Here is a 13,853-nt window from a genome sequence, read left to right on the forward strand (position 1 = left end):
GTTTAGAAATGCTGCACCAAGTGATTCTCTTCATGTTCTACCTTTCCTGCATTTCAGTTTGGGGAGGAAGATATTTTTTTGACTTACATTAGAGTGTTTTTATTAGATCTCGTTACTGGAACCAAGATCCTACATTTCTGTAGGTTAGCGTAACAGGATAAATGTTGCTAGTGTTGAGACCACGGTTTCTCAACAATGGCTCTATTGCTATTTTGGGCCAGATAGTTCTTAGTTGTTGGGAGGCTGTCCTGTACACTTTAGGACTTAGCAGTGTCCTTGGCTTCTACCCGCTAGATGACAGTAGAACCTTTTACCCCTCAACTTCTACAACCAAAAATGTCTTTAAACATTGCTAAAAGTCTCCTGTGGGTAAAATCAGCATCCCCCTCCCCCAAACCCCTGCAGCTTCTCCATTAAGAATCAATGGGTTACACTTTTATTTTTCTCCGTATACACAGTTGATCTATTGGATTTCTTAAAGAGAAATAGAAAGAAGGCTGTGTATTGCTTAAGGTCTCAGGCTCCAGGTCTCAGTCAAATCTTTGTCTAAATCTTGTTTGCCTTTTATTTCCTAGTTTTGAGGCCTTAGACATATCACTTACATTCTTTGGGCCACAAGGTTTTTCATCTGTAACATGAGGAAATTAATAGAACCTACTTAAGAGTGCTGTGAGGAGTCAATGAAATGATAGTTTTAACACACCTGAATACTACCTGTCAGGAAGTAGGCTCAGTAAATTAAAAAAAAAAAAAAAGTGTGTGTGTGTGTGTGTGTGTGTGTGTATGTATATATATATCAGTGTCTTCCAGACTTCTGGGAACATAGTGGTAATTCTTGTATTTGAGAGTAATTCTTGAATCTTCTAGGCTACAGGTGCCTGCCTGATGAAACCCAAACTCTTACTTAATTTGTCCTGTATTAGAGTAGATTTTATTCTTAGGAGAGCCTTTTAAAAATTTTTTTTGTTTTTATTAATTTTTTAGAGAGAGAAGAAGGGAGAGGGAGAGAAAGATAGAAACATTCATGAGAAAGAACGTCAATTGGCCGCCTCCTGCATGACTTTTATTGGGGATTTGGCCCACAACCTAGGCATGTGCCCTGACTAGGAATTGAACCGGTGACCTCTTGGTTGCATGTGTTGATACTCAACCACTGAGCCACACTGTCCAGGCTGGGAGAGCCTTTTTATTCTCTTAGTCCAGAGTTAACTGTCTTAGCCTTATGGTGTTTCAAGTTTGAGAAATAACTTAGAATTCTGGGTTGACCTGTACCAATCAAGTTATAATATGTCTGCTGGTGTGCTTCTTAATCATTGATCCCATTGGTCAGATTGCCAGATCCACTGTCAGTATATGGATTCAACAAACTATCTCATTGTTGGTTGCAAAGACAACTCAATTTGATGATGTGTAGTAACAGAATTCAGAGAAACTGATTTGAAAGCTAGTTATATGATTTTATTTATTTATTTATTTTATTTTTTTTATCCTCACCCGAGGACATTTTTCCATTTTTTGTTCAGATAGAGTGGGAGGGGGAGAGAGAGAGAGAAACATCGACGTGAAAGGGACACATCGAGTGGCTGCCACCCGCATGACCCAACTGAGGTACGTGCCCTTAGCGGGAACTGAACCCGGGTCTCTCTGGACCGCAGGCCGATGCTCTAACCACTGAGCCAAACCAGCCAGGGCACTAGTTATATGATTTTAGATTCAAGAGTTGGCTTTTGAAAAACCAGTGTTAGACTATTTGAGTAGCAATATTTTCAGTAATATTGGTTTGCCCAGCATATTAATGGTGTTAAAAAGTGTTTATGTAACTCTGATAATAAGAAAATGGCTTTTTAGCACTTTTTTTATGGGAAAAGAAACAGACTTGGATGGTAAATGAAAACGGTACATACTAGGAATCATGTCAGGTTCCTTTCACATAAGTGCAACCTGTTCTAGGCAGTCGGCTATGTTTGTGCATATGAACTTGGTTCTCGGAGGTTGCCTTTTGAGTTGGCAAATATTTTATTTTATGTTCCAGAAAATTAAGAAAATAAATTGTTTTTAAATGCTGTGAATCCACATAGTATGAGTTTTTAAATGTCATTTTAAAATCTGCAGGAATAGCTTAGGGAATTTATTATTAATTCATACTCTCTGAAATAGCTTTAAAGATTTGGTATCTTAGAAACTTTTTATTATTATTATTATTATTATTATTATCATTATTATTATTAGTTACCTGAAAATATATTTTTGTTTGATTCCTTGTCAAAGCAAATTCTTACAGTTTGCATATTAAATCAGTCTAAATAAACAATGATAAAATCATATTTATTTTATGAATCTGAAAACCTTATCTTTCGAGTCTTTTCATTGCTGCCTTAATCTTATCATATTTTAAATGATAATTACTCTGAGCTAGTAATTTCATTAACAAGCAGACATAGATAAGGGAAACTATGAGTCTAAGGCCTTTCTTTTAACTGTTCAAATTTGGAGATTTTATCAGTTGAGAGAAGAATGATTGCTTTGGAGGAAATATATTCTTTTCATCATATTCTTAATGTGATTTTGTTTTTCAAAACAATTTTGGCTGCTAGGAAAATCTGGAGAAGGTGGGACCTCGTGTTCTGGATTTGCAGTTAGAATTTGATGAACAGGCGGTGCTTATGGAAAATATAGTCTACCTGACCAATTCCCTTGAGGTAAGAGGGGCTAGGGATTCTAATAACTAGTTAACCATAGTAAACACAATCCAGTTCTTTTGCTTTATAGTAAACCTTTTATAAACATCACCTTCTATGTTTAGTAACTTTTCAGATATATCATTCAGAAATTTTTTTTTGGCGGGGAAGAGAATGGATGGGTACAGAAGCTGTAGGAAGAAGAAAAAGATCTTTTGTCTTATTTCACTTATCAGTTATTCTATACATAAAATACTAGCTGTATATACCTGCATTCCCCCACCCCCAACCACACACACACGTGCAAATTATCTAAAATAATGAGGATAGACCTTGTATTCAAATACTTTCAAAACTTCTCATATTATGGGGTGCTCTGAAATGCTGCTGCTTCTCTCCTCCTCATCCCTCACCTCTTACTTTTAGACCTTAGATTCACAGAATTGGGTTAATTAGAATTCTTGATTCATGGTATATTATTATTGGTCATGTTTTTAAATTTGAAAAATTTTTAAAAATTTTATTCTGGAATATAAAGCTCTTTGTTTTATGTTTACATGTTTTTATTGATTTGAGAGAGAGAGGAGGGGAGAGAGAGAGAAACACTGATTGGCTGCCTCCTGCACAACCCCCACTAGGGATCCAGCCCACAACCTGGGCATATGCCCTGACTAGGAATCAAACTGGGGATCTTTTGGTGCACAGGACAAAGCTCAACCAACTGAGAAACACCAGCCAGGACTATAAAGCTCTTTTTAACTAAAGTGTAGTTGATATACAATATTATATTAGTTTCAGGTGTACAGCATAGTTATTTAACACTTGTACACGTTATGAAGTGATCACTATGAGAAGTCTAGTAACCATCTATCACCATACAAAGTTATTGTAATACTATTGACTATATTCCCTATGTGTACATTATATCCCGTTTTTTTAAATTGACAACATAATGAACATTCATGAATTTACTACCAACTCAAGAACTAGAACATTACCAATAGCTTTCACATATTCTCCCTGTCCCACCATCCTGCTCCAGTCACAACTTCATATATTGATTCTAAAAATGCTGTCTCTCAGAAAACAGGCAGAAGGAAAGATAATTTGCTTTAGAAAAATTGTTAATGCCTGGTGTGTATGGCTCAGTGGATTGAGCATTGGCCCGTGGACTGAGAGGTCCTGGTTCGATTCCCAGTCAGGGCACATGCCTGGGTTGCAGGCTTGATCCCCAGTAGGGGGAGTGCAGGAGGCAGCTGATCGATGTTTCTCACATCGATATTTCTATCTCTCTCTCTAAAAGAATCAATGAAAACATTAAAAAAATAAAATTGTTAGAGGACTCTAGTGATAATGGAGACAGTGACGTAAAAAAAATACAGATTTAGAGTTTGAATAAAATTGTTTCATGCAATATTAGAATGAAGATAGTTACTTCTAAATAAGCATTTTATGTCATTATAAGCTAATAAATAAATATTAGTAAACAGCTATTTTAAGGGTAAAATAGATAAGATATATATATGTATACATATGAATATATATATGTGTGTGTGTGTGTATATATTTTATATTTATAAGTAAATATTAGTAAACATCTATTTTCCCCTGGCCAGTTTGGCTCAGCAGTTAGAGCGTCAGCCTGACCAGAGAGTCTCGGGTTTGGTTCCTGCTAAGGGCACGTACCTTGGTTGCAGTTTGTCCCCGGCTCCGGTTGGGGTGTGTGGGTGGCAGCCACTCAATGTGTCTCTCTCACATCAATGTTTGTCTCTCTCTATCCCCCTCCCTCTCTCCCTCCTGCTCTAGCTTAAGATAAATGCAAAAATGTCCTTGGTGAGGATAAAAAATAAATCTTTAAGGATATTTCTAAATATTTATATATATATACAATTATGAAGGTCCAAAACTTCTTGGATCTGGGAAATGGGGACACATTTAGGGTCATCTTATATTCAGACATATACAGTATGTTACATTTCTAAGTTTATTTAAGTGGAAGCCTTTTATTCTCAAATGCTTAATTTCTGAACTTTATATTTAGCCTTTTATGCTGATTTTTCATTGTCTCTTATACAGCAGGTAGATCCCAGATTTCATTATAGAAAATATTAAACATGACTATATAAATAACAGTACTATGAGACAGCTAAGATCAGAGTTAAATAATTGATTACAGATTTCATTTAATGTTTATATGGAAAATAATAAAATTGCACAGATCATTTCATGTTAAGTGGAGAACCTTGTTTTGCTTTTTGGTGAAGTGAGGTGATGATTAATTTCAATCATGTTAAGTGATACTAATGACTTCCATTTTTTCCCCTCTATTTAGCTAGAACATATAGAAGTCAAGTTTGCCTCTGAAGCAGAAGATAAAGTCAGGGAAGAATGCTGTCCTGGGAAACCACTTAATGTTTTCAGAACAGAGGTAAGTTGAAAGAATCTCATTTGAATCATTGCATTTAGAGTTGGAAGAGAACTTAAAGATCATTACTTCTAAACCCATCATTTAAAAGATGAAAGAAGTGGGGTTCAGAGAAGTTAAGTGATTGGTTTGGTCCAGGCCACTTAGCTTGTTAGCAACAGGGGTGGATTTGAGGTCTAATTCCCTGGTTGGTGCAGTACTCACGTTTCCTTACTCAGCTGTAATGGATGGCATCAGATGTTGTTTGTGGGTGTAAAAAATAAAAATATGATTTCCAAAACCTGGTTTTTATTTTTAAAAATACAGTGGCAATTGAAATGTGAGACTTTTTAAACGTGAAAAGGCACTTTCATTTTTCAGATGAGTCTTTGTTTGATAATTTTATTCAAGATTTTTTTGGTTTCTGGCATGAACGAGATTGATGCATTATCTTAAGTTGTGCTGGAATTGATTTTTTTTCCCCTTATTTTTTGGCCATTTTTGGGAAGGTAAATATCTTTTGGAACTTTGCAGTATTCTGTTTATTCTCCAAGAATTCATTCAGAATGGCAGCGTTTGGCAAAGTACTGTGGACAACAATTGTGAGAATCCATAAAATGCCCTATTTTTCTTGATAAGCAGCAGACTGAGATAGATCCTATTACTTTTACCACATTTAACTGAAAACCCAGCAAACCGAAAAATCATATTTTTAAAGAATGAAGTAATCCTGGTCATGAGACTTCCTGAATTTATCATCACATAATGAATACTCTCATTACATTAAGATAGGTGGCTTTTAAAAGAACAGTCATTTGGGTCATGGAGATGGTTACTTGAAATAGTGTTCTGTATACAAATACGTTTATTTTAAGCATTACATTAAGCCACATGTATTTAAGTCTTTAACAAGACTCAGTTGACTTTTTTCCATTTAAAATAATGAGCAGAGTCTTTGACTATAAAGTGTATATAATGTGAGAGATACTATGACATGAACTGATTTAATCCTGGTTCTGCCTCTTTAGTTTTATGACCTTGGTCTACTTTGTTAATATTTCTAGTTCTTAGTTTCTCATCTGTGATAGAGGAATGCTGTCACTAAACTGCTTAGTACAGTGTCTGCCCCATAGGAGAAATTTAACAAATGATGGTAGTTGTAGGAGAGAAAATATGTTATTATCCATCATTGGTATGGATATATGTAGTTGTCATTTTTTTATCTAGGCATTTGGATGTCAGCATGAGCTTTGTACATTTTTTTCTTTCATATTTGACTATCCCTTTGTCATGATTTTAGAATATCAGAATTAATCTGTCTTTCATTGGGCATTAAAAATGTAGTGGAGATTCCTCTTCACCTAAAAGTATTCAAATTTGAGTTCCTATAACAATTATTTTCTCTTTATTTTTCTAAGCCTGGTGTGTCAGTTTTCATAGTGAATCCCCAGCCATCTAATGGCCACTTCTCAACCAAAATTGAAATCAGGCAAGGAGATAGCCGCGATTCTATAATCAGGCGTTTAATGAAAATGGACCGAGGAATCAAAGGTAAATGGTTTCCTTGCACAGTTGGCAGTAGTTTGTGGATTTGATGAATTTTAGAGGGGAGAAAGACAAGTGACTGGCCTGCTTAGGGACAGCTGTGCAATGTTGTGGGAATAGCATTGGACTCAGGATCAGGGGACCTATATTCTCTTTGGATATTGTGACTAGGTAGCTTGGTGACTTGACCGTGTCACTTAAGCTCTAAACTGATCTCCCTTTTGGTAAACTGAGGACATTGGATTATATATTTTTCTGACTCCATGTAGCTTTAAAATTGTAACAAGCAGTTTCTCTCTCTTGGTGTTTTCAGAATTGAGAAAGATATCCCCTTAATAGTCTAAACTAACTTGCCCAATTAGGTATGTTCCTGGGGAATATGTGCCGTGGATTAGCTATTTAATCATTGTGTGCCACTATAACATAGAGGGTTGATAGTCCCCTTTCACAGATGATGAAGTGGACATCAGAAAGGCTAAAGAACTTGCCAAGTTCATTCAGCTAGTGAATCCTTGAGCTGAAATTCAAACTCAGGTCTATCTGACTCCAGAGTTAATTCTTTCTTCTAAAAATTCTGCTTTCAAGTAAAATATGTAAATAATCTTACTTTCTTATCAAGATTAAGTTGAGATCTTCTATGATCAGATTTAATATAATGCTTTATAGCATTATTTCTCATCCACTCAGCCAGGTCTTATGCTGACCATTATGTGCGAAATGAGTCAGTATGTCTCTGTATTATTTTTCTTCCCAATTATAAGACAAATTAATGTTGAAATTCCTTATTTTTGCATTATCTCTTTCTTTTTTTCTTGATGGCAATCAAGAGTTGATTGGGTCACACATTTAATTAGTATAAACTTCTTCTGAAAAGATTTACAAATCCCAGGCAGTGACCTAATTTATGGAACTATATTCAGGGTAACAGTATGCCATTAACATAGAAGACTTAATAGCCCTGTGGAATTCATCCTACTATGTTATTTTTTTGTTCTCTCTTTCTCTTTCTTTTTAATTTAATTTAATTTTATTATTATTACAAAATGTTTCTCCTTTTTCCCCCATTGACACCCTCCTCCCGATCCCACCCCACCCCCAGCATTGTTGTGTATGTCCATTGGTTTTTTTTTTGTTCTCTTGAAGTCATTCATTCACCTACTATGAACATTTATTTCTTTCTTTTAAAATATTTGTGTTGATTTTGAGAGAGAGAGGAAGGGAGGGGGAGAGAAAGAGAAACATCAATGTGAGAGCAAAACATCGATCTGCTGCCTCCCACATGCCCCCTGCCTAGAACCAAGCCCTAAACCCAGGCATGTGCCCTAACTGGGAATTGAACCAGCACCCCTTTGATACTTGGGACAACGCCCAATCAACTGAGCCACACTGGCTCGGGCTCTGTGGACATTTCTTGATGGACTACCGTGTATAGTGTATGTGGCGATGAGTGTTATGTAGAGACTGCTATGTATGCACGAGGGGTTTGGGGCATCCACAAAGTACTGTTGATTAGAACGCAGTGTCTAGTGAAGGGGTAGGGGACTACGCTACTGACACACATGGTCCTGATCTGAGGAGAAACTGCCAAGTGCAGTAAGAGAGGCATAGATGAAATGTGTGGCATGGAAAAAGGTGAGATTATTTCTGTCTGTGGTGATCAGGGATGAATTTATGGAGAAAATATTGTTTGGATGGGACATGACAGTTGTGCCTGTGAGGGTGAGGGGATAGAGTTCTAGCAGGAAGGAAGCACTAATACTCATTCACTGTATATCAACAGTATATTAGGGCTGAAGATTTAAAAATAAATTTTTTTTTTCTTTATTGATTTTAGAAAGAGAAGAAGGGAGAGAGAGAGAAACATCAATGAGCCCTGGCCGGTTTGGCTCAGCGGTTGGAGGGTCAGCCTATGGACCAGAGAGTCCTGGGTTCAGTTCCCGCTAGGGGCACTTACCAAAAAAGAAGAACAATCAATGAGAGAGAACATCAGTTGGCCATCTCCTGCATGCCCCTCACTGGGGATCGGGCCCACAACCTGGGCATGTGCCCTCACCAGGAATTGAGCTGACGACCTCTTGGTGCATGGGTCAACACTCAACCACTGAGCCACACTGGCCGGGTAGGGCTAGAGATTTTATTGTTCTTAGACATTACTTTAAATTGTGATAAAATATACATAATAAAATTGACCATTTTAGTCATTTTTAAGTGTACAGGTCAGTGCCATTAAATACAGTCACATTGTGCAACCATCACACTGTTCATCTCTAGAACTTTCCCATCATCCTAAGCTGAGGCCCATACCCAATAAGTACTAACTCTCGTAATTCTACCTCCCCCTAGCCCCTGGTAACCACTGTTCTACTTTCTGCCTTTATGTATTTGACTTTTGGTACCTTTTATAAGTGGAATTATACAGTATTTGTCCTTTGTGTCTGGCTTATTTCACTTAGCATAATGTCTTGAAGGTTCATCCATGTGGTTATAGGCACTTATCCTGTCCCCTCAGTTAACCAGGTCCTGTAGAATGATAGCACCATTCTTAGAACCTATAGGCCACACAAAGGAAATTTTGAAATATGAATATATAGGAAGCCATTCTGTGGCTTGGTTTTGCTGTTTTATATTGCATATATGCGGGTATGAGATCATTTTGTGATAGGAAGAACTCGTAGTCATGAAGAACCATATGGTGGCTTTTAAAGAAAAAAAGAGATGGCCCTGGCCGGTTTGGCTCAGCAGTTAGAGTGTTGGCCTGCAGTCCAGAGAGACCTGGGTTCAGTTCCCACTAAGGGCACATACCTTGGTTGCAGTTTGTCCCCAGCCCTGGCTGGGTCATGCGGGTGGCAACCACTTGATGTGTCCCTTTCTTGTCGATGTTTCTCTCTCCCTCTCTCCCTCTCTCCATCTCCCTCTCCCTCCCTCCCTCCCTCCCACTCTATCTGAACAAAAAAAATGGAAAATGTCCTTGGGTGAGGATGAAAAAAAAAAAGAGATGTTTGTGTAGATCCACTGGATAGGTAGCACATGAGAGATGTGTGCCTGTATTGAAAATTGTATTATATAATGTTAAACCTGTCTGTCTATTAGATAGACTCAGATACAGCACTGACTAGGTTCTTCAGAATTGTACTGAAATGTGTTTTCTACATCTTGTCCTTTCTCACTGAGCCTCTGGCATAATTCTTACATCCTTTGTCATACTAGCTGTGAATAATATTGTCATAAAGTCCTTTAAGTTTGGTGTTAGTAGCTGCTGTGAACTTTAGAAAATAGACATGTTAGGGTGTTGGAAATGAATATTCTTCCAAGTATCTACAGAAGAGCTCTAACCATGAGACTTTTCCAGGAGCCACAGGCTGCTTTGATATATAAGGGGGCTGAGCATATGAGATGGGAGAGGAGTGAAATTCAGTAACATTTCTCATCTGTCTGCTGCAATAAGCAGCAAGTCATCCAATTAGTGCCAATTGTATTGAGGGTGATTATGATCTAGGTCCAGGAGGAACTGGGCTAAAATCATCATTTTACGCCACAAAGACCACTTAGCAACTATTTGATGATAATGACTTTAAATCACTCACAACCCCTGCCACTTATGAACTAATAACTTGGAGGTGAAAGGCTCCATTTCACATTATCAATCCCGAGGGACTTTCAGTTACTCTCATCTCTTCTCTAAGTGCCTTAAATCTTGTGCAGTTGCAGACTCAGATTTCAACATTTCCAGCGAAGCCTCAGATAAGAAAAGATAGTAAAACCACTAAGAAAGCTCCAAGATTTAATGGCAGTAATGAACTACGTGGTGAAACATCAAAGCAAATGTGTTTTGTCACTTAGAAGCCTGATTGAGTATTAAGGCTTCTTTGAGTAGTTTGATTTTACAGTTGCTTGGAATGATGAGGGGGGTCTGTTCTAGAGGGAGAAAGACACACACACACAGAGGGGCCAGATCTGCAGTAAAGGGCATATCTGCTGGCAGAACTTGTCACTGCTTCCATAGCAAAGTAATTTGGTATCACTGATGCGCATATTGAATTGCAATAGCTGTTAAAATGAATTGTGTCCCCCCTCCTCCCCCAAATAAGGCCATGGCTGTCATGCAAACTGTGTCTGCTCCTTAACTTCAGGGCTTGTGCTGTAGCTGGGAATAGATTATATGGCCTCTGCAGAGACTCTCCAGAGACTCTCAGGCAGGGTTTGCCTTCATGGTAGTCACAGGTAATTGCTCTATAAGCCCCAAGATCCCTCCTCTAAACTCGCAGTCCTTCGGTCTTTGTTTCCCAGGGAGAGGGAATGCCTGGATAACTTGCACTCCTGGAACAGCCGCCAGCTGCTTTAGTGTCTCCTTTCATCTCTTATCCCCCTCTTGCTAAGCTTCATCCTCTCAAAGCAACACAACTGGGAGTGTAGCTCACGGACCACCCAGCCGTCTGCTTTAGAAAGGGGTGAGGAGTACTTCGGAAAATATCTTCTGTTCCCGTGGATCAGGTTAAACACAACTAGCCGTGCTGCACTTTGACTGTGATGTAAACCTAGAGTCACCATTTGTAGTTATTTATTGTGTTTTTCCACCATATAAAATAAAACTATTTGGTGTTGGGAGGTCTCAGAATTGCTGAAATAAGTAACTTTTTTTCAGGCTCAGTGGTTGGCAGGATTGTTAGATCATAAATTTGACCAAGGGACAAGTGCTTTCTTTGCCAGGAGCCATCTTATCAGTTTGCACAAGAGCAGATCAGGGGAATCCCATGCAGGGGCGGATTGGAGCTTATCCAGAATCTTTTAAAATCTGTACCCTTTCCCCCTGCCCGTTCCCTTCTCTCCTTGTCCCTCATCAACTTGTTAATGCAAACGCTTCATCCTTTGTGAAAAGTGAGAAACTAGTAATGCTATGTGTTAGAATAGTAATTCTTTTTTCCAAAAGTACTTTCCAAAAAACCCCAACAACTCTTACAGTTTTGTTTTGTTTTGTTTTTGGTATGTGCCCCTAGCGGAACCGAACCCGGGACTTTCTGGACCGCAGGCCGATGCTCCAGCCGCTGAACCAAACCGGCTAGGGCCAACTCTTACAGTTTTAATCTATTCCAGAAAGCAAGACAAAAAGGAGAAATGTTTTGTGCTTTTTTATATTCTGAAAAATGGTTAATTGAAGCATCTAAAAAGTGATTTGAGAGACTCTGTAGGATAATGCTCAAAATTAAACTCAACCCTTCCCACTGGTTTATAATCCCAGGGCGTATGTTATAAGAATCTCTGACAATCTTTGATTTGGTAAAAGCTGACAGGGTTTGAAGATTTGTTAGATTTAGCTCTGCTTTCTGAGATTGGGTTCTATTTAATAATCTGATGAAAATATGTTTTAGATATAAATTCATGTGTTCAAAAAGTGAATTATCAGATTCAGGGATGGGTTTGAGTCAATGACTGTAATTAAATGCTCATATTGATCTTTTTTTTGCTATAGATCTTTCCAAAGTGAAACTGATGAGATTTGATGATCCACTGTTGGGGCCTCGGCGAGTTCCTGTCCTGGGTAAAGAGCAGATTGGGAAGACCTCCATTTCTGAGCATGCTGTTTTCCACGTAGACCTCATGGGCAAGAAAGTTCATCTTGCTGAAAACGGACTACGGGCAGATATTGGTGACACACTCGTCTATCTGGTTCATTAAACTCAGGCAGATTGGAGATTTACCATGGTTTTTGGGGAAATGACTACTTTGTGCCTACAGAGTGACTATGAGAACCTTAGGCTGGACCTAAACAGATTTCATTTCTAACCATCAAATTCTGCATGTAATCATAATTACACAAAGTCATCTTGGATTCCTGGACCTAATAAATTTTTTTTTCTTCTTGGGGCCTCTAAGTGAAATAGTTTATATCATACTTAAAAAAACAACAACAAATTATTGTTAATTCCCAGAAGCTTCTAGGACATTAACACAAAAGCGTCCACATGTTTCTTTATGAGGGTTAAGGAGTGTCTAATAACTCTTTATATTACATCCATTAGGGACTAGCTGTATTTCTTCTTTAAAGAGAAAATAGATTATCTAGTTTTGCTTTTTTTTTTTTTGGTCCTCACCCGAGGACATTTTTTTCCATTTTTTTGTTCAGATAGAGTGGGAGAAAGAGAGAGGAAGAGAGAGAGAAACATCGATGTGAAAGGGACACATCGAGTGCTGGGGGACAAACTGCAACCAAGGTACGTGCCCTTAGTGGGAACCGAACCCGGGTCTCTTTGAACTGCAGGCTGATGCTCTAACTGCTGAGCCAAACCAGCCAGGGCTAGTTTTGCTTTTTAAAGAAAGGAATTCTCATGATGATTTAAAAGAACAAGTGAGAATATTTTGACTTGACTGATCACTAAGTATTTTGTGTAAAGAACAAGTCATATTTTTAAGAATTTTTTAACTTTAATATATTCAATTAACCACCAATATTGTTTTTCAAGGCTAATATCAATAATTTATAAGCAGTTTATTTCGGTTTTACTAAAATTAGGCATTTTAAAAGAGCCCCCCGCCTCTGAAAATTACATTTATCGAATTTATCTTGAGTCCAGTTGTGTTTAAAGACCATACCAACTGTATTGCAATTAAAAAAAAATATTGCTGGAATGTCTTTTGATATTGTCTGTGCCATCTGTCTTCATAATGAGGAAAAAATATTAGGTATTGACTGGCAGAGGAGAAAAACATTTCCATTTGTTGAAGGGTTCAATGTGGGAAAAGACCAATTCTGATAACCCTGAGGAACCTGAATTCTAACTTTCAGGTCATGTAGAGATTTTATCGAGCTTCTTTATTTTGTTTTGTACAATTTGAGATTTCTGGGCCTAGTCGAATGCCTTGTCATAGATTCATTAAAGCAGTGATAGAATGTTAGAGCTGGAAGAGCCCTCAGAGGCCAAGTGCAAACCATCCTTTATCTGCTAGGGCAGGCACTGGAGCAAAGCAGGTGAGAGTATAGGCACTGAAGTCAGGCTAGCTAGGTTACATTTCCATTTCTTCCATTTGCTACTTGGGTGATCTTAGCCAATTACTCAGCTTGTTTCTCCACCTATAACATAGAACTAATAATGTACCTCCTTTTCTAGGCTTGTGGAGAGATGTTGAGATAGCACCATCTCGGGAAACCATATATATAGTATAGTGCCAGGCAAGTGGTAAGCCTTCTGTAATGTTACTGGTGATGATGATGGGCCTTCAGTAAATGTTAG

General features: G+C 38.0%; 1 protein-coding gene across 2 annotated transcripts in view; it reads left to right on the plus strand.

Annotated features, from left to right (window-relative positions):
* LARS1 (leucyl-tRNA synthetase 1) overlaps positions 1-12,484 on the plus strand; it is a 57,823-nt gene extending 45,339 nt beyond the window's left edge. For both annotated transcript variants that reach the window (XM_036240141.1, XM_036240142.1), the window contains exons 29-32: positions 2,595-2,699; positions 5,011-5,106; positions 6,501-6,633; positions 12,095-12,484. In XM_036240141.1, coding sequence (XP_036096034.1) covers positions 2,595-2,699; positions 5,011-5,106; positions 6,501-6,633; positions 12,095-12,300 — 540 coding nt within the window. In that variant the 3' untranslated portion in view covers positions 12,301-12,484. The remainder of the gene's footprint in view (positions 1-2,594; positions 2,700-5,010; positions 5,107-6,500; positions 6,634-12,094) is intronic.
* The last annotated feature ends 1,369 nt before the right edge of the window (positions 12,485-13,853 follow it).

The sequence above is a fragment of the Molossus molossus genome, unplaced genomic scaffold (assembly GCF_014108415.1).
Source record: "Molossus molossus isolate mMolMol1 unplaced genomic scaffold, mMolMol1.p scaffold_m16_p_4, whole genome shotgun sequence".
In the NCBI taxonomy this organism is placed as follows: Eukaryota; Metazoa; Chordata; class Mammalia; order Chiroptera; family Molossidae; genus Molossus; species Molossus molossus.